At 41.9% G+C, this 27,496-nt stretch overlaps 1 protein-coding gene across 2 annotated transcripts in view; it reads right to left on the reverse strand.

Moving 5' to 3' along the window:
• Positions 1–1,772: 1,772 nt before the first annotated feature.
• Positions 1,773–27,496, reverse strand: part of LOC138283831 (sodium-coupled monocarboxylate transporter 2-like) — a 197,056-nt gene continuing 171,332 nt past the window's right edge. For both annotated transcript variants that reach the window (XM_069221959.1, XM_069221958.1), the window contains exons 11-15: positions 27,213–27,299; positions 22,759–22,940; positions 14,770–14,873; positions 11,897–12,024; positions 1,773–4,238 (exon numbers count right to left, since the gene is read on the reverse strand). In XM_069221959.1, coding sequence (XP_069078060.1) covers positions 4,068–4,238; positions 11,897–12,024; positions 14,770–14,873; positions 22,759–22,940; positions 27,213–27,299 — 672 coding nt within the window. In that variant the 3' untranslated portion in view covers positions 1,773–4,067. The remainder of the gene's footprint in view (positions 4,239–11,896; positions 12,025–14,769; positions 14,874–22,758; positions 22,941–27,212; positions 27,300–27,496) is intronic.

Consider the following 27,496-nt stretch of genomic DNA (forward strand, 5'->3'; position numbering starts at 1 on the left):
GTAAGAGCAGAGACATTCCTACTTTCTCAAAGTGGTATTTCTAAAATGGTAATATTAAACCCAATGTTACTAGTAAAGGGGATTTATTCCATTTCAAAGATCAGAAACATGATGTAGACACTCCTTTCTGATCCGAAACTACAGCTTAAAAAAAGAATTCCCAATTCTGGCCTATGAGAGGAACAGGCTTACCTATAGTGCAAAACGACTTTGGGAATGTGTCACTACTAGGACATGTAAAAGTTAAAAGTCCATGTTCTGCCTTTTAAATACACTGCACCCTGTCCTGTGGGTCACATGGGGCCAACCTTAGAGGTGACCTCTATGTAATAAGAGGGGAGTTTAAAGCTTGGCAAAGGGTTTTAAATGCCAAGTTGAGGTGGCAGTAAAACTGCCCACACAGGCCTTGCAATGACAGGCCTGGTACTTGGTTAAGCGGTTACTTATGTGGGTGGCACAATCTATTCAGCAGGCCCACTAGTAGCATTTAATTTACAGGCCCTGGGCACATATAGTGCACTTTACTAGGGACATATAGACAAATTGAATAAGCCAATGAGGTAGGAGCAAATGTTACCATGTTAAGGGGAGAGAGCACAATCACTTTGGCGCTGGTCAGCAGTGGTAAAGTCCACATACCCCTAAAACCAGCAGAAACTAGATCAGAAAAATGGAGGGGAGGCAGACAGGTTTTACAACAACCTATATATGTTTTAACCTGAACAGATGAGCTAACATTAAACCTTTCCCATGTCATTAATGTGAATAATCCCCTCTGTTGCAGTTCCATGTCATGAGATGAACTTTGATTCGACAGTTGAATCTTCTGATTGATGTCATGCTGCTTACATATGAAACATCAGTCACTTTGGACTTCCGTATAAGGTTCCCCACTTGGATCAGTGGCAGTCTCTCTCCAGACCCCACTTGAGAATCATGTTTTCCCCTCTTGCCCCAGCACTCTCCACTTCACTTTGATTGGACTTTGAGAGATACAAAAATCTCTACCCTTAAACATATTCTTTTGTAATGCTTTACTGACACTTTGAATTTTTCACTTAACCCAGAGAAGAAGACTCTTGACCGAGCTTTGGAAATGCTGATGCCTTTCCTTTTTACCTACTTTTTACTAACTTTGGTTAGTCACATTTTGCTTCAGATGTAAATTTTCTGAATTCTTTTGTCCTTTTTCTTTTTTTTTTGTCCTCATGTGTTTTAGTCCTGCACATGATAATTTTTGATGAGCAAATTCTGTAGGGATTTCCTTTGCCCTAGCTAGCTAAATTTAGATGGTTCTAAAATTGCCTTCATGCTTAAGAGAATTAAACAGCACTTGTTTTCCACTCATCAGATTATCTTTTTGATGCTGTGTATTGTCATTGTCAAATGTTTATTTCTTTGATGTTAATTTGCTTGAATTTTTTTAATCGCCTTGGACAACCCATGGTGCTTCTGTATCTTTATAACTTTGTTTTGAGAATCATTTGCATAAATCTGAACCTGAATCTATAATAAAATCCTTAACATTTATTTCAGGTTTTGCTTGTGTGGCCAAATGGGTCATACTGTCATTTTGAATTGTATTGTTTGAAGTTGTAAAGTCTTATTTCTACACTCCTTCATGCTGGGTGAAAAGGCCCATTCCCCTTGTTCAAATCATAACCGAGAAATGCTTTAACACCTTCCCTCTGTAACTGGAATTTTATTAATTAATGCAGCCACTTGTATGAAAAAATCTTCCTTGCTTAAAGAATCACTTACAACTTGCCATATTCATGAATGACTTCATTATTTTATTTCTTGTGAATTCCTAAATACTACAAATGCATACGTTACCACTCAAATCCACACGTTTAAAATTGTAAATTTGCCATTTGTTTGTAATTATGCACACTACATTTACAGTAGACAAAAGCTTATTACAATGCAATATATTTTGTGATGTAGTTCAAAATAAATTAGTCCCTAATGTAACAAATCACAGTTTGCACATTTAATATATGTCCATCAATTCTCAGTTTTCTTTACTTAGTTGGTGATGATATGTTTAGATATTTATCAGCTTTCACTGCCTGCATGCATTTAGTGTAGCACTTAAGATGTAAAATATGACAATAAAATATAAAATAATGGCAATAGAACGATCCCATTACACAGAGTAATCTCATAATTTCTCGTTGTGCTCATAAATCTCGTTGAAGTCACAGTGGTCAGTATCAATAATGTGCTGCTGGCTCACCAAGTGCATTTATTATTTGTATCCTTATTATTGATGAACATCATGGACCCTCATCACTGGGCCCATCGTAATGATAAGCAATGCAGAAGAACCGCAGGCCTGAAAGATTTCCTGGGGGCATCAGCAGTCCCAAACATATAAAATCTGTAGGTGGATTTGTGGTTGTGGATGTGAAGTAAAAAGTTGAATCTGGTGCAATACATCCAACTCCCCAGTTTATGTACTATTCCATAGTGGGTCCTCAAGGTACATTAATAGCATGCTTTTACTGGTGCTGCTTGGCTGATAACAGTGAGTCTGGTTGCAGAAAATATACGTCTTATTTCCATGGGCCTCAAAGCGAGGTCTGATGTGATATTGAATTCTGGTTTTCATGCATCTGAATCAGACATGGCTGGTGACTTGGCAAAGTGGCGGGTGGGGGAAACAAAACAAATATAAACAAAATAAAAACTTAACTTAAACGCACCGCCACTATTCGCCGCACCACAGGCACAGACACCCAGCCTGCCCTGCGGCCAATCACAACCCTGCTCAGAGCAGCGTTATGATTGGCTGGCTGGTCCAAGGCAGACTGGGAGCTTCGGCTTGTTCTTTCCAACCCGGTAACACAGTGCTGGGTTGGAGAGATCCCTTGTGCACATGTGTGTTTGGCAGGCCCGAGAATTTCGGGCAAACATACATGCCCACTGAGGGGAGTGCTCTGGGCCCTCCCCTCAGTGCTTGTTTAATATTGTTTTAATTTGAAAGGTTTGCAGCTGCTACTGCTGGCGGGGGGGTGATGCTCCTCTGCCATAGTGGAGGAGCCGCCCCTGATCTGCATGCACAACCTGTCATCAGTAGTGTTAGCCACAATTGTCACTGCATGTCTTTTTTTTTTACTAACTTCACTACCCCTATTGTCCACATCAGATCGGAAGAATCTCTGTTCTACCTTGCACAAATCCTCAATATATTTGTTCACCTATTGTCTGTGGTAAATCGTTATTGTTGTGCTGCACCTGCCTGAAGTAGGATACTTGGGGTCTATTTTAGAAGCGATTTGTGTACTGCTGTCATGTTCCATGGCCTCTCGGTTTTCATGTATCACCATTACCAAGCTGGAATCTTTTTAACTGTTCTAGGACAATGTCTCTGTCATAAACTTTGTTTTTACTTCAGTGAGACTCTGAAACACATAATTGCGCCTTAATCATCTCTTGCTTTTTATGCTACAAAAATATCTCGCTCGTTCAAATAATGACTACCTACATACTTCCACATTTTATGTTTATAAATTTATTTATTTATCGCATATTCTGCTGGACATGTGCTTAAATACTGAAAAATATATAGTGCACCACTCACAAAAAATAACAAACGAACAAGTGAGAAATTCCAAGAAACACACCTCCTAGCAATTGTCTGTATTTACATTCTACAAAATTGGGATAATATATACTCAGATTTCTGTCAGATAACAACATTATCCATCTTCCTTAGTCATCATTTATGTAACAATTAATACTGTTCACTTTCAGTATGGTTTTATAGATGCGATGCTGTGCTGTTTTATGTTCTATTAACCACCCATTTACCACCACAAGTCTCAAGACACTATTCACACAATCTAAACAATACCCAACACCACACGTTCAGTTATTTAAGATTTAACTCAATAATTGAAAATTCAGGCCTTTTTCATTTCTTTATCAAGTTGGGGTGGCCTGCTACTAATTTCAGTTCTGTTTGCTGTCTATTGCGCCTGGTCACGTTTAGAACTGAAAAGAGAAGTTAACCAACAGGTCAATGATATTTGTGACCTTTAAATATTTTTCTGTTTGGTCATTTAAAAATAAGATTCTTTATCAAAACCCTTGTTAATGTATGCATTTTCCTCATCGTTAAAACGAATTTGTTTTTCCTGGATGATTTGATTGTTGGTTCCGTTTTGGAACACTTGTTCTTTTGCGGGTTGCTCCGTAGTATCCGTCTGAAATGCAATGTCATCATTTTTCTCCTGTAAAAAAGGTGTCACAATTAGTGCATGTATCTGAAAACAACCCATCCACATTATTCCGTTTACTATCGGTTTAAGATGTTGTCACACGCTCCTTGATGCGAAAGAGACCAACCACTGACTTCCACAAAAAGTGCATCGACTTTACTAGACTCCACGCTTGCTTGGAGCACCATACATAGAATTAAAATATGCGGTTTATAAATAGCGTTATTAAATACATTAATAGACGCGTCTATAAATGCAGCACTCAATAAACGTTGTCAATAAAGTAAGTTCACCTTTAAATAACAGTATATTGGCTAGCACATACAGTGAATCTAAACGTAGCCCATTTTTCCTTGCAATCCACTACTGTGGGAATTGAAAAGGTGCGTGTACATTCAAATACTTAACCACACCTGTCAACACATCTCGGGCTGATGCACAAAATAATTGTAGAAAGCGATTACACAATGCCCACTGAGAATACACATAAGGTAGGCCATACATTGTAACTCACTTCATTTAAATGCCGTCAAAGGAATAGGAGCCTGCTGGAGTGAGCAGATTACCATGTCTGTGATTGTGTTTAAATAAAGTACACTTTGTTTACATGCAACCTGTTTTCCTTAAAGGACACGGATCTGCATATAAGAATAGAAAGCACTTTTTTCATTCACAAACATAAATGTGTTCCACAGGAACCCCTTTCCCTTTGCAAACCAGTTACTACCTTCTGTCAATGGTTTAAAAATGAAAATATGGTCACAAATCATTGATTCATAGCAATTTTTAAGAGGTGCCCTAAACATGCCCCTCCCAAATTGAGATTGGTTATTCATTTCTAAACTAAATTTGCAATTTGGTAAGCACTTTCCGAATAACAAAATGGGTTTAGTACATTTAATAAGCCATTTAGAATGTAGTCTAAAAAGTGTGCAAAAGAAGTAACCAAGGCAGCAGGTATTTTCCATCTATGCATTCAAAGTCTGGAACAACATCCAGTATCCATTGGGTCCACCCCAATGCTTCTCTATTTTAGAAAGAGTTGAAAATGCACATCTCAAAAGAACAGTACATCACAATGCATGAAAAGTCCACAAACCACCTATGTTTCTTATCACACGTTGACTTCATGCTTGACTTTGACTGTTGGAAAATGGGTTATTGGTAAGGGCAGGTAGGTACCTACACTTAGCAATAGGCCACTAACCTCCACTTAGGTCCCGTTAGGTCTCAGTAAATTAACCCCAGATCAACCCTTGGCAGCTTGGCAACGAGCAACAAGGCTTAACTTAGGAGACAGAGTGTAAAGCATTCAAATATCACAAAACAGTAATTAAATAAAACACAGGAAACAATTAAAAAATCTAAAACCAATTTATAAAAATAGATTATATTTTTATCTTTAAAATAACACAAAAAGCACTTCTTCTTTCTTTTTCTTGGGGACACCTTTCTCCTAACTTTAGCGACAGACTCCCCAGGACTTTGGGTTGGGAAGGCGCCCTGGGCGACCGCCCCATCTGGGACCAGACTCATCTCTGGGAGGTCATTGCCCAGGATACAATCTAGGGGGAAGTCAGCACTGACTACCACCCTAACCCAGCCAAGCATGCCCTCCCTCTCTAGGGGCACTATGGCTACAGGTTTGGATGTGACCTCCCCTGTGGCTATCCTGACTTTCCTGGTCTCTCCTGGAAAACACGTTCCTGGAGTCACTAACCGGTCACTCACTATAGTGTGACTGGCACAGGTGTCTCTCAGGCCAGTGGTAGGGATCCCATTCATCTGAATGGGGTGAAAGTGCCCACTCCCACCCTCAGGGATCACCAGCTTACCATCTGGTCCTGTCTCCCAGCCCAATGCTAGGAGCACTTCATCATCTGAGGAGTCCTCCTCCATGGCTACACTGGACAGCCCAGTGCTAACTACCTTCTTTGGACAGTCTGCGTCTCCTCTGAAGTGACCTATCTGCTGACAGTCAAAGCAAGCCTTACTGTCCAAGAGCTTTTTTAACCGTGGGTCTCCCTGTCTCTGCTTGTCAGAGTGGGAGTGAGATTTACTCTCCTCTTTCTTAGGGTTCTGGGGTACAGAATGAGTCTCAGTTGTGGGTTTACCACCTCCTTCCTTAGGTTTTTGGGGACCTGGCACCCCCTTTCTTTGAATCTCCCCCCTGGGACTTGACAACCACCCTGGTTCTCAACCACTCATCAGCTGCCTCCCCTAGCTCTCTATGGTTGGTCAGCTTAGAGTCCACTAGATGCTGGCGTAACCTTTATTGGATACAATTGGTCAAGATGTGCTCTCTCATGATCAGATTGTAGAACCCCTCATAAGTATTTACTTTGTTACCATGAATCCAGCCCTCTAGTGCCTTAAGTGAGGTGTCTACAAAGTCAACCCAAGACTGGGTACTGACCTTCTGGGTGTCCCTGAACTTCATCCTATACTGCTCTGGAGTCAGACCAAACGTCTTGGTTAAGCACCTCTCATACTAGGGTATGATTCTGCCTCCTCCCCACTTAAGGTCAGAAGCCTATCCCTCCCTGAGTTGGGGACCAACTCTCCTAAAAGTGAACCACAGTATTGAGGCCTAACCATTCTCATTTGGAGTGCCCTCTCAAAGGCCTCCAACCACTTGTCTATGTCATCTCCCTCTACATACGCAGGAACCACCTCCTTGGGTAATCTGGGGCAAAAAAAAACACCCATGGACACCTCAGCTTCTCTCTCGCTGCCACCATCCCTTTTCTCTTTCTTTGCCCACTTTTTCTCTTCTAGGGCCAGCATCTATGCCTCCCAAGCTATAAATGCTAGCTGGGCCTCCAGCTCTCTTTCCCTGAGGGACAGGTTCTCTCCTCCTGAAGGGACCCGTTTCCCCAACTAGCTTTGGGTATGACTCTAGTGACTGTGTGTAGTGAGGACCGGTCTTCCTCATCCTCACTTAGGCTCAGATGCCGTCCCTTCCCTGAGTGGTTGGAGCTAGCATCCTCCCCTGCTTCTTCCTTCTCTGGAGCTTCCTCTGAGCCTACTTCTTGGGCCTCAGCCCATGCTGTCTGGGATTTAATCAGGACATGCTTCCTGAGGTCAGTGCTTGCAGTAAACAACCCCCCAAGCTGGACTACTGTCAGTGTGGATAGGCTAGCCAGATCAAGCTCCATGGTTCCCTAGTTTTGTGTCAACAAAAACCTTTTGCAAAAATTGGAAACAAGAATTTAGAAAAATCACAAACATACAATAATTGAAATTAATCCAAATTAAAAATTAAAAACATATTTGCACTAGCGCAATTTAAAGGTTTTTTAATTAGTTTTACTTAAAACTGTAATGTGATACTGAACACAAGTACAGGATCCCACCACTGCGCACCACAAATGTTGGAAAATGGGTTATTGGTAAGGGCAGGTAGATACCTTCACTTAGCAATAGGCCACTAACCTCCACTTGGGTCCAGTTAGGTCTCAGTAAATTAAACCCAGCTCAACCCTTGGTAGCTTGGCAACGAGCGACAAGGCTTAACTTAGGAGACAGAGTGTAAGGCATTCAAATATCACAAAACAGTAATTAAATAAAACACAGGAAACAGTTTAAAAAAACAAAACCAATTTATATAAATAGATTATATTTTTATCTTTAAAATGACACAACAACGAATAAAATCAGATAAGGGGAACCGGAGATATACATTTTTAAAGAATTATTGTTTTCTAGCGCCTAGAAACAAAAAGCGCCAATCTGGTCATCTGGTCGCACCTCGACTGGGGCAAAGTCAACGTTTAAGGCCGACCGCGATGGCGCCCGGCTCCGCTAAAGCCCGCGGGAGGCCTCGGTCAAAAGTTTGGATGGAGATTTTTACCTTCGGACTTAGTCGTTTTTTCGAGGTGAAAATCCTTCGACCGGAGCAAACCTGGATCTTGATCCGACATCCTTGGAGCCCTCCTCGGATACGCTGACTGGGAGGTCCCGCTCAACTTTCTACGTTCGGATTTAGTCTCTGTTTTGGAGATTTTCTTCACCAGGACGAACCTGCAAATCAGGCCGGGTCGCGGTTGAGGCAAGCCGGCTAGAGTTGCCGCAGCGGGTCGGTGCCTCTAGGGAGCTTTTCTTCAAAAGTTCTCCAAACGTCTCCAAACTTCTGGATCTTCTTCCAGATGTTCATTTAAGATTCTTTTGGGGTCCACAGCTCACCCCCAGGTTCCAGAAGCTCTGAGATGCTCCCTGGGGGTGTGGACTATAACTCCCAGAATGCACCTGGCACAAACTCCTTTTTGGCCACTGGACAGTGGTCAGCTGGTTGGTTTCACCAGGAGTTGGTGCAGGGGACTCTGGTTAGCAAGTTTTCACCTGTAGCAAACAGGGAGTCCCTCCTTGAACCAGTTGAAGCCAGGCAAAGTCCTTCTTGTGGTGAAGCCCAAGTGTGCAGCTCCAGGGGTCCAGCGGGGCAGTCCTTCTTCTTCTGTAGTTCTTCCTGGTAGGGATCTGGTAGGGAACTGAGGTGTGGGTGCAGGTCTGCCAGTTTTATCCTTGCTCCTGGGTGAAAAACAGGGGGGTCCTGGTTCTCCAATCAGGTGCAGGGTCCTTCCCCCTGTTATGACCACTTCCTGGGAAGTGTGGCAAAAATCAATCTCAGGAGGCAACATTCCTCAAAAATCCATCATGGCTGAAAGTGATTTTTGGAGGTTATATCTGGCTGAGCCCACCCACTGGTTTGGCTAAAAATCCTAAACACACCCCTCTCCTGCCCTCTCCTAATCTAATCAAGGGGGCACCTAACTGTCTGGGTTTGCAGGATGTCGGGAGTGTTGCTGGGTTGCTCCAAATGTCCTTCCCTGCCTTTGAAGACCAGTTTGGCAGCCCTCCCCCTTCCTGCCTCAACATCTGCTGAGGGGAGATCTCCTCCCACAGACACATCTCTTTGTGTGAAGCCAGGCCACTTCACACCTCATCAAGGCAGCCCGGCCAGGCTGCCACAGGCTGGCCAATCAGAGCACAGCAGCAAACACAATGCAGGGCTGAAGTTGGCAACTTTTCAGGTAAAGTTTAAAACTCTTTACCTGCACAAGTTATTTTAAATCCAACAACTGGAAGTTGTGGGATTTATTATAACAATTAATCTGATACCAAACTTCTGGTATCTGTTACTTAAGGGGACTTTAAAAATTAAAATAAAGTCTCCCCATTCTAGCCTATGGAGGCCATTCACTACAATGAGGGAAATACGAATTTGGCTGTTTTATCTCACCAGGGCTTATAAAACTATTTTTTATAAGGTCCCTGCTTATAGTTACCTGGCACCCAGCCCTAGGGGCACATGGGGCACACCTTAGGGGTGATTTATATGTACAAATAAGGTAGTTTAAGACTTTGGAACTACTTTTAATTCCAAGTCAAATTTGCATATAACTTTAATTTAAAAGCAGCCAACAAGGCAGACCTGCCTTTACAATGACACTGGGCACCTCAACAGTGAAGCTATGGGTGCACTACCTATGCTGGGGTCCCTCAACCTACATGCCCTTCCATATACTAGGGACTTATAGGTAGGTTGATGTAGCCAATTATAATTAGCCTAATTTGCATACTGATTTTACACAGAGCACAGGACCTGGGACTGGTTAGCAGTACCCAGGGCACCATCAGAGTCAGGAAAACACCAGCAAAAAGTGGAAAATCGGGGCAAAAAGTTAGGGGGCCTCTGCAATCAGCCCTGTTCTCTCACATTGACCATGTAGAGAGCTCCACTGCTTATGGTTATGTTGGGACTATAGAAATACCACTTGCATACATAGCTTAATCACAAGGAATAGGGGAATTTTGATCTGTAGCAATCAATCTTACAATAAACTGGTTTATACTTTGAGGTCATTGTTGTAAAATGTATGCAGCATTCTGCCTAACCAAATGAGGGATTCTGTGGCTGTTTGTTGTTTTGTCTTTTTCAAATTTTAAATCTCAGGCTCATTATCTGGAACTCTGGAACTTTTTGATATGATTCTAAGCAGCTAAAATAGACAGTGAGACATTAAACCTAAAGCTCTCTTTTACATAAACTTGTAATTTATGGGACAGGGAAACCTGGATAAATGAAAATCAGTTCTTTTACTACCATGATTATCAATTGCTATTCCCAGTTTTTTCATGCTTTGAGCTGGAACTGATCCTCATATTTGGAACTAAGCAAATCTTATCTTGATGATTTTCCTTTTCTTTTCTAGTAGCTCTAATCTGCCAATAATGCTGTGTTGAATGGGAGCACACTTCAGGAGTCAGCTGATAGTGATATTAGACTCAACTATGAAATTGAAGCTTCATTCATACGGCTGAATAGGGCAGGATCCTCACTGATTCTGCTGTCCGAAAATGATGAACTAATAATGTTGGAAAGTAATCAATGAGTGATGTATCCTTAAAGTTAGTGTTTTCAATGTTTACAATAAATCAGTGTCATTTGCATGATTAGCAGGCGAAATGAGTAGGGCACCCCACTAAATGCATCAATACTGTCCAGTAGGCATGTAGATTAGATGTTCTCCCTGGAGTCAACCTGTCATGTTGCAGGTGCCACACCAAAAACACGTTGATGTACTATCCGGGTAGTACTAATATAGAGATGGTTTTCCTGCGTGTGGTATTGTATCCTTGACTTCTGATATCACAGCTGTGAGGAGTTATGTTGATTGGTTAATTGTGCAGCAAAATGTGAAGTATTAGATTACAGTCTATCTGTGCCTATGATTCCAGTAAGTAGCTTAAATCCACAGTAGTTCAGAGTCACCCATACTATTTTTTCAGACTTACTAGTGTTACAAATTATTTCCTGCCCTGGGGAGCAGCATTTCATCAAATGTAATTCAGCAGCAGTGGATTTTCATACATGGGAAGTTTTTTTGGCAAATCAATATTTTAAATTCTAGGACTCTCGCAGAACAAGTGTGGCTCCCATATTGGTGATGAACACGTTTTGAAACTGGGTAGTAATTTCGCGGGGGCTTAATGCAGAATTTTGCAACTGCTGGATGGATTTAGCTGATGTTGCTATTTTGTTCTGAGAAGGGAGAAAATCTATTTATTGTATACTGTAATTGGCGGAATTTTAGTATTTGGTCATATAAGACAGATTTCAAACTTCCAGTCTGATGTTTGCCTTTTGAGACTGGCGGAGACTGGAAGGTGTCATGTTATTTTTTTACATAGAAACAAAAGTCTACTTGAGCTCTTTTCTGGTTCCTGTGTTATGATAAGAGCTTTTAGATCTTTCCTTGAATGCTCCTTGCTTGATGGCTGCTGCCTCTCAGGCATCTCTACATACAATCCATTTGTTCTTTGGTGTTGGTGGAAGAACTTAGTTAATTATGACTTAGATTGCTAGTCATTTTGGCTGGCAAAGTAAGCATTTTGTGGTCACTAAGTGGCCCTCTGCCATGCTGAAAATAATTTTAAAAATCCCTTACATGTTTAGGTTTTTTTTATCATTCAGCAGAAAATATTAACTAACTACTTGGGTACAGGTTAAATTTTAAGAGACATGTACGTAACTGTTTCTGGCCTCCTCAAGATGAGATGACAACGTTCAAGAAAGTGATCTGTCAAATTCAGGATCCACCACGAGTGCACAGCTTCCTATGAGCAAATACTTTTCCTAACACAGAGAACATTTTACTAAATCTACTCACATGAATGTCTTCCAAGTCATGCTGCACACCACACCAGCATAGAGTTTTCATCTTCGGAGACCAGAACCACAGAATATTGCAGATAGGTCGAATTAGCAAAGGTCGAATTTCTTCTGGGCGCTGGTAACCTGAGGAGTCAAAACAAGTTGTTAGAGAGTGATCAGGCATGCAAGAGAGAATGTGGTTTAGGAAGTGATTGTGACATGAAGAGATACTAAGTGCCTTATTTAGAGTTTGGCAGACAGGTACCCGATAAACAAATATGACAGATATCATTTTGCTTTATTACAAGTGCATAAAGATTTAATACATTTGTGGACTGTAAATCCATCACATTGTAATGGAGTAACCTGTCCACTAAACTCTAAATCAGACCCTTGGTCCGAATAATAAAACCGTATTTGAGCATACACAAACTGAATTTTGCACCCCCCAGATGTGTGAGTGATGTTTGCCTCTAGACAAGTCCCATTTGTAAAAGGGGGCATGTTTTAATGAGAGTGGTCTGGCCAAAAGTGCAGTACCAATAAAACACATCCTAGTACAGACTCACCTAACCTGAATATTAAAGGGGTAGGAGCACACCAATGACTATAGTATTTATTATATTCCATAAGATACGTGTAGGGATGTACAGTGGACTGCTCACTTTGGCAGGTCCCTCAGCCCTAAACCCAAATTGGGCAGCACACTCACCGGGATGAGTCTTAGATGCCCTGCCAAGGAATGATATTATGTGCATCTCCAAGTCAGGAATAATATTGAAATTCTTTCCCTCAACACCCATGCTTTGAAGACCGTTTGTTATCGGGGGCGCTAGTGGGGCACCTATTTGTCAACTATCTAAACTGTGTTTTCCCTAGAGGTGTCCAGCATCACATTGGGAGTAAAAGAGAGGAAAGGAAGGGAAGTCAGGGGAAAGTAAAGTACTCTAGTCCACAAAACGTGCCATTATGTTTTAAGAATTGTGTATACCTTACAATTGTCAACGTAAACGTAACACAGTACTGGAATTAGATGCATGGCAGCCTGTATTAAAGTCAATTCACCAACTCCTTTCCCAAACTGAGCAATCACAGCAAAAAGCGGCCTGAAGCCAGATGCACCTTTTGTGCACGCCTTTGAGAGGACCATTCTCTAGAAACGATTCACTGTTCTTTCTTTTGTAGATTAGCATATGAAACTTCAGTAGACTGTGTGAAATTACAGCTGTAATACTTGATCTATGGCAAAGTACAGCCACCAACATCCCTCCAATCTAGCAGCATATGGCAACACATATTGTGCTAGTTAGGATGACCCACACACCTAATGGTCAATAGGGATGGTCTGCTTTTGTGTTGAGGAGGGGAAACCTGAAGACAACATGAATACAACTAGTGTCAATTAGCATTTGCTGGAGGGTATTAACATTACTGTTTCCTTTCCATAGTTTGTGCGGTTTTATGGCACTGTAAACACCAGACCCGCCAGCTGTTACATGTTTGACGACCTCTGGAAGAAGAAAGGTTAGCTGAGACTCTCATTTACGTCCTGTTGACTGCACACAGATGTCAACAATTCATTTAACTCACTGAGCTGGCTTGCCTATTCAACAGTTCGCAAAACAGGTAAGCAAGGCACTAGAAACTACTTCAAGTGCTGCATCAACCAAATGCAAAGTGTGCATTAGGAGACAGCTGGAAGAAATTAACAGGGCCGGCTTTAGAGTTGGTGGTGCTCGGTGATACAATCTGTGTTGCTCGCCTTGAAAGACCTCATTCTTTACAGATTGCCTCAATACAACCTTCCGTTATTTCTCTTCATTCAACCTCAATCCTGCCTCACATTTATTTATTTTACAGCACTACTTATCTCAGTGTAGTATCAATACGCTTTTCATCACAAACATTATACAGAGACAATGAGTCATATCAAAAGGTAAAATAAATGTAGAAGAAAGGCTACCTAAGACAATGAGGACTGAAAGGTGTTGATTCACATGCTATCTACACTGGTAGGCATTATTTATTAAGAGTTCTTGGTCTTGAGAAATAAAGAGGCAGACTTATTGAGCTGTCACATAGTATAGTAACAAAAATTGCTGAACTACATTGCATGAAAAAAGAGCACACAACAACACGATATTTGCTAAAAATTGTGCTCTCTCATCTAGTGCAGGTGTACATCAGGCTGCCTTGCACCAGTGCACACTCCCTTGCATCACAGTGCAATCGTGTGTGTGCTGATGTCAAGCATAGGTTTTATAATGAAAGGGTATGCTTCCAGGATAAAATTCTATTTGTTGACAAAGTTTAACACTTTCTCTTTTTGATGTAAAAGTGCGCAAACGTACATAATGCTATTATATTTTGTAAGTTTGCGCAACTTTTGCATAAAAAAAATTACAGAAATGAGTTGCAAAAAAAGTATAAATATGGGCCTTAATGTCAAAATGAGAAGATCCATGCACCACCAATAGTATGTCTCCTTGACACAAAGTACTCCATAGTGATACTTTGTGTTACTTTAGGTCTAGCTTCCAATCCACTGTGACTAGACAAATCACAGGTTTCCTCATCAAGCTGGCACTGGTAATGGATATGTATTTTCCATAACCCAAATACCGGATCACAGTGGATCTCAATAGGCAGGACAGAAGCTCTCATATAAAATGACCTGCCACTTCCACCCTGTGCAGCATCCTAAAGGGTTTTTGTACAAAACGTTTCCCACTTATCCCATCTTTCAAACACAATAGCAGCAATAGTGCCTGTCTATGTACTTGCATGTTAAGTGCACTGCAACACTACTATCAAATGTAACATTAATTATAGCAGCAGCCTAGAATTGTTTATCATGAACACCCTCATTTTTTAATCGTATTAACCCACCTGTTATAAAGCTTATGAGGAGTCCTGCTATGATGCATGACAGACAGCCCACAGCACTGTAGTAAAGGTAAGATATGGAATACCAGTTATCTGCTAACTCAGGCCTGTGGAGGAAAAACAAAAACATTACACCTCTAGACCTCTTTATAAACAACATATTAAAAATAAGAACAAGAACTTTTATCAATGTTACATGTGCATCATATGACACTTAACTGATATGTTTGATAGTCTAACTCACGAAGAAACACTCAAGAAAAGAGATGGCAATTGTAAGTGTACTAGGATAGTCTTCTAAATACTTTCACTCACTCATTCACTCACTCACTATTGGTAATGTATTAAAAATGGTTCTTAATTCACACTTTCAGTGTGTATGAATGTGGGATAAATGTTGGACAACATAGAGAATATGAGCTGAGGGCTTGCTAGCTGCAAACAAATGCATAATAGGTTTTCCATTCACACATCCCTTTTCAATATTTTGAACATTAACCAACAGTCTTTACTAAATTAAACAATGACAGCCTCAGAACATTGAAGGTAGAAGACCACAGGGTAGTGGGTAAGTGATTTAGGTGTACAAATTTGGTGTTGGTGAGAACCTTTGCAATTGGCAACTGTATGACCCAGGAATACAGCTGTGAATGAATTCCTTGACTGAACTGTGTGCTAATGAGCCTAAATGTAATTGACTCAAATTCGGAGAAAGCAGAAATAACTTGGCGTACAGTGTGTAGAACTGTGCTGGTTATTCAAAAATGAAACAGATTGTATTCTGACTTGCTTTGAACACGGTATCTTGATTTGCATCTTTGCTGTAACATCTCTAAGTACAAGACGGCGTCCTTGTTGTATTCAGATGCAGGTAATCAAGGATAAGGGTAAGCAGGAATTGAGCTGAAATAGGCACTCTCTGTTGCTTGTGTTCTAACTGTTCTTCTTTCACCACAACCTTTCTTTCCTGCCTGTGCCCCCTTTTGGATATCAGATACATTTTTCATAATTGTTACATCGAAAACAAAGTACTCATCAGTAAGGATGAAAAAACACCACCCGGAATTTAAGCGAAAAGTTGATATTAATCCACAGTTTCAGTCAGTCAAAATGGGCACAAGATAAGGTTTTGAGAAGCAGAGGTTATTTGCACATCTCTGAATTCCAGGGCCCCCATACTAGCATGTGAATTACAGGGCATTTCTCAAATAGATGTCTTTTTTACACACTGTCTTACATTTGGAAGGAAACAATGTAGAGAAACACAAGGGGTAATAAGTCTTGTTTTGCTATTCTGTGTTCTGTGTTCCCACAAGTCTCCTGATAAAAATGGTACCTCACTTCTGTGGGTAGGCTTAGTGCCCGCGAAAGGAAATGCCCCAAAACACTATGTGGACACATCACAATTATCAAATACTAAACAACCTGTTTTTGTGGGGTGGGACCTGCATTTTTGGTCCTGCACTTAGCAGCCATACAGGGAAACCTATCAAACCCAAACATTTCTGAAAACTAGACATGAAAGAGAATCCAGGGAGGTGTGACTTGCGTGGATCCCCCAATGTTTTCTTACCCATAATCCTCAGCAAACCTCAAATTTAGCTAAAAAAATCAAATTTTTCCCACATTTCTGTGTGGGATCACCGCACCAGACAAATTTCCTACCACCCAATGTTCCCCTCAGTTTCCCGGTAAAAATAATACCTCACTTGTGTAGGTGGGCCAAGTTCCTGTGAGGGGGAAGAGCCAAAAACATGTTGAAATGGAGGGGGAACCAAAGCGCGTCCAAAAGGGCAGTTTGAAAAAAAAAAATTTTAGGCTGAGAGTGGAGCAAGATTTTTATCGGTATGGAAGAGATAATGCTGGGTGGTAGGAATTTTGTGGATTCCTGTAGATTCCAGAAGGTTCCATCACGAAAATGTGGAAAAAATGCGTCATTGCCAGCAAAGTTGGACGTTTGCAGGGCATTGTGGGTAAGAAAATGGTGCAGGATTCATGCGAAGCACACTACCCTGGACTCACCCAGATGTTTAGTTTTCAGATGTGTCTAGGTCTTGTGGATTTTTCTACATGGCAGCGTCCCAAAGTCCTAAAAAGAGCAACCCTCACAATTCCAGATGTGACGATTGTGACAGTTAGCAAAGCTCTCATAGCCCAAATGTAAAACCAAAACCCAAAATAATCAAATGTTTGCCATGGGATAAGCTGTTTTAGTGTGCGGTGGGAGAGCTGAGTCACCACCACACAATTTTTTGTTTTTTTAAATTCCCTGGTATCTAGTAGACTTTCTGCCCCCCGGGGTGTGGATTGGGGTTAATTGCCCCATCTACCCACTCATGGGCAGAACAACTTTGGCCCCATTTCTTTGGAGTGGAGTTATGGCCATACCCGCACCCTCCCATTTTGAAAAAAAATGTTCCCTGAGAACAGATGGGCCACCCAAAAATAGGCCGATCTGCCCCCCTTAGGGCCAGATATAGCCTACAGTATTGTGCCCCCATGGGGAGCGACCCTTGCCCAAGGGGCTGCCCCCACAAACAAAACACACATATACACACACACCAATCCCTGGTGCCTAAGTGGTTTCTGCCCCCCCCCCCCGGGGCGGATCGGCCTAATAGAAATAGGCCAAGGGGCCTTTCCCCTCATTCCAAGATATATAAAAAAGAAAAAACTCTCTGGTGTCTAGTGGGCATTTCTGCTGCCTGATCGCGATCTCTCGGCCCCTCCATGTGATCAGAAAATACTTTTTTGCATTTCTCCTCCGATCCGCACTGGAGGGGCAGGCCTCTGATGAGGTCAGCGTGCGATTGTGCGCTGACGTCATCAGATGCCACAGGGGCTCAGGGGGGGAGGCGGTGGAAGGGGAAGCGATTCCCTTCCATCCCTGCCCAGGGGAGGGGGATGCAAGGCCCCCAGGGGGAATGCTAGCTCTTCCCCCAAGGGCTCCTCCTTGGATTCAATGGTTACATCCTGGGCACCGAGCAGTGCTGCCCAGGACGTAACCATTGCGTCCAGGGCACCCAATAGGTTAACAATATAAGGGGGCGATAGGAACAATATGAAGTAAAATAAGGAGCCTTCCTACATCCTTTTTTGCCTTTTGAATCTGCTCCCATTTATTCTTATGGTCCTTAGTCCCCCTGGCTCCAGCCCAATTGGGAGAGGGGCAGTTCTTTCATAGAGAGAAGTCATCATCAACATCAGCATTTCCCAACCTTTGGTCCGCAGCCCCTCAGAGGTCTGTGGCACATTCCCAGGGGATTTGCAGGCCTGGGTCAGCAGGAAGGCACTTCTCTAGCTGGGGTCTCTCAAAATATGTTTTTATATTTATTACCTCCTTTGTGCAGCAGTTTTAAAAGCACTGCAGTGTCCCTTGTACGTACAGCAGCTTTCGAGCCAAAATAAAAGTGTCAAGATAATCCTGGTTATTAATGTTCCTGCTAGAGAGAGATGGGAGTTTTGTCTAGTGCCAGTTAGCATCTAAGGTAGCAGAGATGGTTAATATGCCTTCTGCAAAGAACGTGAATAATGAAAAGAACAGTACTTTATGTGCATGGCATAGTGCGCTAATGTTTTTGTCACAGAGATTATTTTGTTACTGTGCAGTTCATAAATTACAATCACAATCTAGCACAGCGAACTATGAACTGCCATCAAAGAGCTGCATGCAAACTGTATGGCACAAATGAGAAAGTTATGATTTTTTCGACAGTCTTTCATTTCCCTTATGCTGCTAAAAAAAGGTTTGCTTGCGCAGAAATACATTCATATTATTAAAGTCATCAGAAACCACTGTGTTATGTTCTGATTCCTGAGTTTGTTCTTCTCTAGACCAAGCACTACTAGAAAATGCCTACCATTGTGAATGACATGTGAATCCTACACCTTGTAGTCCCCTGTAAAGTGCTCCGAAACCCTACCTGGTATGCGAGGTGCTATAGAATAAATTAATTACATGTGACAGAAAGGCTATGGAGAGATGATAGGCCCTTATAATTTTTATTTCTTTTCCCCACCACATATTGATGTAAAAATGATTGCTCAGATCTTTTGAACCTAAAAAAATGAAAATAGAAATTGCTTGGAAAATGTTGAATCTGAATTGAGGATTCAGCTTTCCTAAATAAAAGCGAATATTGAAAAGTTAGTCACTGAGATGCCATGTCAACCTTCCCATTAAAGTTTTTCAACTTTTGCATATTTTTTCATTATAAAATAATTATATCTTTAGCAATTTGAGTATTTGTTTGGTGCATACTTGTTTGTGTATTTGTGAATTACTGTTTTAATGTGTGAAATTTAAATCATACAAATTACTTGTTGTCCCCGGACTAAGGTGGTGATTCAGTGGGAGTCCTCAGGAATCAAAAGGGTGGAAAGCACTGATCTAAATAAAAAAAGTGGTTTAGGAAGAGCGATGTTCACTTCTAAATGAAGAAGAGGTTAGCCGGTTAAGATTTATGGCTTCTGGGAATTTTTATGTTAAAGCAAATAGCAAGTGCTGCAAAAGGAGGTGGGCAAACACCAAGTAAATAGACAGGATTGGGTGGGTAAAATTCTTGAATCTCTGGCTATTAAACATCAGAAGGATTCTTGATTCTAAGTGGGCCCCACAGGAATATTGAGAATTTGGCACTGCAGTATCCCTGTCTGAAGAAAGACCTACAGCAAAATGTCTTTCTAGAGGACCTGCAAGCTGCAATAGTGACCAGAAAGAACATTCCTAGCAATTGGAGAAAGGTGAAAATGTATCTTTTTATCCACCTCCAGAGGACTGGAACAAAATGCTAAGCTTTTCAAAGGAGGGGAGGACCTTGATGAAGAATAACAGGAGTTTTATGCATCTCATAGCTTTTTGCTGTACTGGAAGTGGTGTAAGTGAAACCTCACAGTGAAGGGTTCTAGCCTTTTGGAACCCTGAATGACTATAGCTTTGAGTGTTTTGCGGCTAATTGATTTTGAGAATCAAAAAAGGAATCAAGTTAAATGGTAAAACCGTGAAATGGGCCATAGTGGCAATTTTATCTCACCTCATAGATACCCAGCTCAGAGACTTTGATGTCAACAAAAATTGCTTTCAAGAGAGCTTGACAACCTCACTAACTTTGAGGGACCCACATTGGATTCAGCCGTTGCTCTTGTTCCCTGGAAGACCCTGGCCTACAAAACGTAGATTAAGGTATAACACTAAGGGCCATATTTATACTTTTTGACGCAAAACTGCGCTAACGCAGTTTTGCGCCAAAAAAATTAGCGCCGGCTAACGCCATTCTGAAGCGCCATGCGGGCGCCGTATTTATTGAATGGCGTTAGCCGCGTTAGCCGACCGGCGCTGCCTGGTGTGCGTGAAAAAAAAAACACGTACACCAGGCAGCGCCGGCGTAGGGAAAAATGGCGTTTGGGCGTCCAAAAATGGGGCAAGTCAGGCTGAGGCAAAAAAATCGTCTTAACCCGATTTGCGCCATTTTGTTTTGGCGCCCAGACGCCATTAACATGACTCCTGTCTTAGCAAAGACAGGAGTCATGCCCCCTTGCCCAATGGCCATGCCCAGGGGACTTCTGTCCCCTGGGCATGGTCATTGGGCATAGTGGCATGTAGGGGGGCACAAATCAGGCCCAATTAAAAAAAATACTTACCACAACTTACCTTTTCTTCCCTGGGATGGGTCCCTCCATCCTTGGGTGTCCTCCTGGGGTGGGCAAGGGTGGCAGGGGGTGTCCCTGGGGGCTTGGGAGGGCACCTCTGGGCTCATTCTGAGCCCACAGGTTCCTTAACGCCTGCCCTGACCCAGGCGCTAAAATCCGGCACAAATGCGGGTTTTTTAGTCCCGCCCACTCCCGGGCGTCATTTTTGCCCAGGAGTATAAATACGATGCATATGCATCGCAGTCATTTTTTAAGACGGGAACGCCTACCTTGCATATCATTAACGCAAGGAAGGTGTTCACGCAAAAAAATGACGCTAACTCCATGAACTTTGGCGCTAGACGAGTCTAACGCCAAAGTATAAATATGGAGTTAGTTTTGCGTCGAATTTGCATCGAAAAAAACGACGCAAATTCGGCGCAAACGGAGTATAAATATGCCCCTAAAAGCTTTGTCTGAGGTTACCAGGTTTTTGAATTTGTTATATCTTCTTATCATCACTGGTCAAATAGACTATTGGGGGAATAGATAACCACAGCAAAGTAATCAAAGTTTGAAGCAATATTTACAATGCTACTATAATGCTACGCAACACAATTGGCCTTCTCTTTTCAGCGATTCCTCAGGTCGTTCCTTTGTGTCCTGCATTTACTAATTACTTAAGTCAGGCACAGAAGCATAGGCAACTCTTTCTAGAATATTTACCTTTTTCTACAGTCACAAAGAAGAAATATGCTGATAAATCAAAATCAACTTCTGTTCTATTTTCGTATTTAAAACAAAAAAAAGTTTAACCATCATCTTGTATTCTCCAGTGCCCTGTGTGTCATTTAATTTTTGATGACTATTTTGAATTTCTTTCTTGATAACTCATCAGATGAATCCTTTTGAAATTGCAGCCTACCTACAATTCTCATTCTGTTTTCATTCATCTTGCCTACAGCCATATGTTCCACACCCTTATAACTGATTTCCATCTGAATCTCCACCTGTTATGATACAAGTACAACCTGGGTATGAGACTCAATAAACTTGTGATTCTTATTTTCAAGTTGAGCTTTAATTTATGATGTATTAGAAAAGGTATCTGGATAATTAGCTTCTCAGCTGATATGCATTGCTGGATTTCTGTTTCTTACAACAATATCCTAATTAACACGTAGCTTCGGGAAGGGGCATACTATTACATTCACATTGGGTTTAGAATAAGTGTTTCACAGCCTCTTCACAAGCACATTGTCAGATACTGTGCTCAAACCTCTGCTGCATGTCCTCATTGCTTTGGTCATTACCGCACATCTGCACTTGCGATGACCCCAAGGGGCTTCTGGAAGCTGTATGGAGCATGGATCAAGAAAGGTAAAGACAGGAGTTCAGAATTCTGCACAGGGTGCAGGATGTCAGACGTGGGTGTCTTCTTCATAGTAAAATGAACGTGATAAACTCCTGAGAACTGCTAGAAGCAAAATGTGTAGATAGCCTTTTGCATGACTGTGGTCTGTATATTGGAGGATATATGGAATTTGCTGAGTATTTTACTGTGATATCAGTCCATATTTAAAGATTATGTAAAGAAGGCTTTATGAGAGGAAGATGCATATTGTTCCTTTATTTTTCCACCACACTCTTCTCCTTCTGCTGCATTTTTCGCCCCTGACATTTTGTTTTTAACAAGTGGGATACCTTTCCATCTGCCTTCATCTACTGGTTTATTCCAGCTCTTTTTTCCTTCCTAATACCAGGAATTTAATGTTATGCTGATTTGTATAACACTATCTTCATCATCAGTCAGGAATTATGATACTGTCAAGAAAGTTTTAACAAGATTTTTCTCTTAAGAAAATATTTGTCATATATCAGGCATCTTATTCTGTGCACAGTGATGCCATGCCTATTGCAAGGAGTTATCTTAACAGGCTTCTCAGTGTCCAGTCTTTAAAAGCAATACAAAACTGATAATTCATTCGAAATTGAGCCACAATGAGCAAAACTAGGAAACCTGTTCTGGCACTAACTGGGATGCTCTTTAAGACCTGAAGACAAAATTGTAAACCTACCTGTGGAAGGCAACTTATTCATCCTTCATTGAAATGGCCAGTACAATATCCCCACCATTAGAAAAAGGGACCCAGTAGAATGCAAAATAATTTCATACAATCTATGACAATGAATTGTCCTCCATGGGATGCCTTACTCACCTCAATCATATACCACACCTCTGTCAGGAAAGGGATAGATTATTAATCACGATTCCCTCATTTACATGCTTAAAGCTACCTTCTGTCAAAAGTGAGTGGTTAAGAAAGCAAGAATAAATAAATATGTAAAAAACAACATCTGTACCTGAATGGATGTGCAGCTGTTGGTGCTGACACAGTGGGATACATCGTTTCATTAAATACTTGGCACCCAGCAGTGTCCAATTCCAAAGGAAGGGATTTTGTCACAGGTGCAGGGTAAATGAAAGCCCCAATCGCTACCCAGAATGCTAAAGTTATTCCAGTGAGAAGACCACCAAGTGCACCCTGCATACAAAAAGATTAATTGAAAATTAAAAACAGACACATCTGCATGACAACTGTTAAGCATTTAATCTGAATCCTAATCTGCATTCTGTTTCCATCATTTGTAATTATTGAAACGGATGGAATATAAAAAATAACAATGTGCTTTTGCTTTAGTAGTATACATTCTCACAGAAATAGTGTCAGAGGACATGCACACTTGTTTATTTAAAAAACATATGAAGGTGTTTACGAATTATTCAGCAAGTTTAAGGAATTAACTATGCAGATTTGCATTAAATAAACCTCTGCTTGCTTGGCACATGCAGTCTTGCTTAACTTAGACACAATGTGTAAAGTATTTGTGCACCACTTCAAACAGTAAGTGGAAACACCACACAATACAACTCCCACATCAAATTAGAGGAATAGAGTTAAATGCATTACATTATTTGACAATACACACAAAAGGTGTGGAGATCTAATTAATAGGAGCACGCTCAATTAGGTCGTGACTCTAACACCGTGATAATTTCCATGGGGGGTCTAAAGTGTTTGGTGGAACTAAGATGGGTTCCTCCTTTACGGAAGAAGTGGTCTCACACACTTAATTGTGTCATAATTCTTCAGAGACCACATCTCCCCACCCTGGTAGGGCAATGCCACCTGGGTAGACACAACCTCTTAGTTTGGACATATGAAAGGGAGTTCTTAAATAAAGCTTACTGGATAATACTGGGATCCAGATCAGTAAAAATACCTAACGAGTTACCAGTCATTTTTACCTTTAATATAGGTGTCTGTTGGTATGACTAACAACAAGGGTCGACGGTTGGCATGAGTATAATGGCTCAGCCTGTCTTTACGACAGCCAACATGTTTTTGCCCTCACTCTGAGCCTGTACAGATCTGGGGCATTCTTCAGGGCTATGGATCCATAGTTATATTGACAACTAGCATCTATCTCAATCTAATGCTTGCAAAAAGAGGACAAACACAGTCAGATCCTACCTGAGTGGTAAGTCATCATAAAAACACCCTATACTGGTGGGGTAACAGCTGGTCTGGGGAAGGGACGAAGCCCCTTATAGTCACACATACATCAAAGGGAACCTTGTGAGAGTGCACCTATTGACCGCCTCTCCCAGCCACTTCACCAACAAAAAACAACAAAACTCCGGACACTAGAACTGAATATATGCAAATAAAAAAAAAATAGTTATCTAGTCACGCTGGATTGGGACAAAGTCACAAATTCAGGCTCACCGCTATAGAGTGTGAGTCTGATACAGGGACCAAGTTGGGTCCGCTAAACAAAATACCTTAAATCCTGGTTTGCGCAGCTTTGTGAGATCCAACATCGAGAATGTTTCAAATAGAGGCGGATACAAGGACCTGCGGGCTGGGATACTAAGTCCAGCGTCATCGTCAGTCATACTGTTGATGAGGAGCTTGTGATACAAAGGCCTGCGTGCAGTATGCGTCGGGCAGTGGGGATTCAGAAGAGACTGTGAGGAGATTCGTCAGGCTATGTTAGTTCTGCTCACAGGACCACAGCTGCATTGGCACTTTCAAGGATTCAGGACTGGGGTAGCTCCACTTGGGGTGCACGATTCACAGCACATAGAGTCCAGATTCTGGGCTCAAGGTAGTTGCATACTTTTCTGTCCCTGGGGCACTGATCAGGATGCCAGCCAACTAGCCCTTTGAGTCACTATGGTGATTCTGTGATCAAGATGCAGGTGTGGTCCTTCCTACTCAAGCAGCAGGGCCACAGGACAGCAGGGCAACATAGAAATAACCCTTCTTGAAAAGTAGCACTGCAGTCTTCCAGAGTCTTTCACACGTCCAGAGGTGTACTGAAGAGTTGGGTGAGATGGTCCATTACTTATACCTGGCACCCACTTTGAAGCAGAAGAAGGTTTTAGAGGTATCCACCCAGAGAGGTGCTCGGAATTTCCTGCCTCCCTGTCCTGGACCCAGCTTGTCTAAGGCTTTGGGCACCAAATGGTTGGTACAACAAAATGGCAACTTTCTAGAAGTGCAGTTTCAGAATTGTAACTTAAAATTCAACTTTACTTTTAAAGAGGATTTTAAATTAAATGAATTTAGATACCAAACATGTAATTCCTACTTATTCCCAATTGATAGTTATCACTCATTATTTGTAATAAGTAAACTCAACGTAATCCCATAGGAAAGGAAGGCTGTGCAAAAGTGAAATACACATTTAAGTGTTTTTCATTACCAGGGCATGTAAAAGTTAAACATACATGTCCAACCTTTTACATACACTGCATCCAGCTCTATGGGTTTTTTAGGACCTACCCTAATGCTGACTTATATGTATTAAAATAGGAGGTTTAGGCCTGGCAAAAGGTTGATTTTGCCAGGTTGGAATGGCTTTTTTAATGGCAAACACAAGAGGTAATGACAGACCTGAGACATGGTTATTAGAGCTTAGTTAGTGTGTGCCACAATCTGTGCTGCAGGCCCACTAGTAGCATTTAATTTACAGGTCCTGGGTACATATAGTACAATAGTGCTAGGGACCTACAAGTTAATTAAATGTGCTAATTTGATATAAGCCAATCTTGCCATGTTTAAAGGAGAGAGCACTTTTACACAGCTTAGCAGTGGCAAAGTGTGCAGAGTCCCAAGGCCAACAAGAACAAGATCATAAAAAAATGAAGAGTAGGGCAAAAAGTTTGGAGGAAGACCGGCCTAAGTCTGACATGTCTGACTCTTATCTATTTTTTATATGGAAATTTATAATGATAATGACATCCAAGACATTATGGCCCTCATTCTGACCCTGGCGGATTGAATCCGCCAGGGCCGAGGGCAGCGAATGCACCGCCAACAGGCTGGCGGTGCATTCATGGGCATTCTGACCGCGGCGGTAACGCCGCGGTCAGAAACGGGAAACCAGCGGTCTCCCGCCGGTTTCCCGCTGCCCATGGGAATCCTCCATGGCGGCGCAGCAAGCTGCGCCGCCATGGGGATTCCGACCCCCTTCCCGCCAGCCTGGTTCTGGCGGTTTACACCGCCAGAACCTGGCTGGCGGGAACGGGTGTCGTGGGGCCCCTGGGGGCCCCTGCAGTGCCCATGCCAATGGCATGGGCACTGCAGGGGCCCCCTAACAGGGCCCCACATTGCTTTTCAGTGTCTGCTTAGCAGACACTGAAAAGCGCGACGGGTGCCACAGCACCCGTCGCACACCTTCCACTCCGCCGGCTCCATTCGGAGCCGGCATCCTCGTGGAAGGCGCTTTCCCGCTGGGCCGGCGGGCGATCTTTTGCAGATCGCCCGCCGGCCCAGCGGGAAAGTTGAAATGCCCCCCGCGGTCTTCTGACCGCGGGGCGGTGTTTGGGCGGTTTTCGCCCGGCGGGCGGCATCCGCCGCCCGTCCGGGTCGGAATGAGGCCCTATGTTTTTTTTCTCTTTGTGACCTCTGGGTTTTCCACTGTAGTTACAGACATAAAATAGGGTCGGTGGTCTGAGGTCATTACTCAGTTGCCCATCATGGGACTTCATAGTAAGCTTGCTGATGGTGGAGGCAGGAGATCACTGCTGTAGAAAAAGTGACTGTCCACTCAACTCAAAAACTGCTTGTGTCGAAGTCTCTCCACCAAACTCTAAATCAGGTCCTAAGTTTGGGCCATCACACTGAGGCCCAAGATCTTCTGGGCAAGAGTGCTATAACAAGATGATCACCCAGAAAATAATTGTAGAATGTGCATTGATATTGTTCACTTTCCATCCATGAGACCAACTAAAAGACTATTTTATATTTCTTTGGCTGAGAGCTTGTGTATAGTGTTTTGATACAATTGAGTGAAACTAGCATTTTACCTCTCAACTTAGATTTATATGTATACAGTATGTGTACTATACACCACAGTACCCTAAAAAACTAATAGATGACTTAATGAAATTATATAATCAATTCACTATGCAAATGTTTCCATTTTACCGCAAGAATGAGAATTATGGGTGTTAATTAGCTGAAGGAAGAGACACATGCAATATTAGTCAATATTTTTCAATATGCTAGCTAAGAGGGACATATTGCCAAACGGATTGTCATTTTATGAATTTTCCTATATGTTTTTGTTTCCTAAAAATTTAACCTGGAGGTGTACAACAATCCAACATTTTACATCTGCAAATATTAGGAAATGCAGGTTTTACATGCGAAAGATCCAGACATATACATGACAGAGTTCATGGAAGTAATGTTTAAGACTTGAAGAAAATCTATTTTCATGTTCAACCACAGAAATCATCTTACCTTCCAATTTGTCCATGGGAAAACAATCCCTAATGTAAATAATCCCAGCATTGGGCCCCCGCACATCCCATGAATACTTAGTGCTGCCTGTTGACACAAATGAATAAAAAAATAATGTGAAAATGATGTATAATTATTATTTTTACTTTTTTCCTGTGTTATCCACATACACTAAATAATGTATCCACTCCCTTCATTCTCCTCCAATAGGGTGTTCTATAACGTTTCTATCCTGTGGTAGTTGTTGTTCTGATCATTTTCCCTGGAAGTTAGAGGTCCCGTTG

This window comes from Pleurodeles waltl, chromosome 3_1 (assembly GCF_031143425.1).
Source record: "Pleurodeles waltl isolate 20211129_DDA chromosome 3_1, aPleWal1.hap1.20221129, whole genome shotgun sequence".
NCBI lineage: Eukaryota > Metazoa > Chordata > Amphibia > Caudata > Salamandridae > Pleurodeles > Pleurodeles waltl.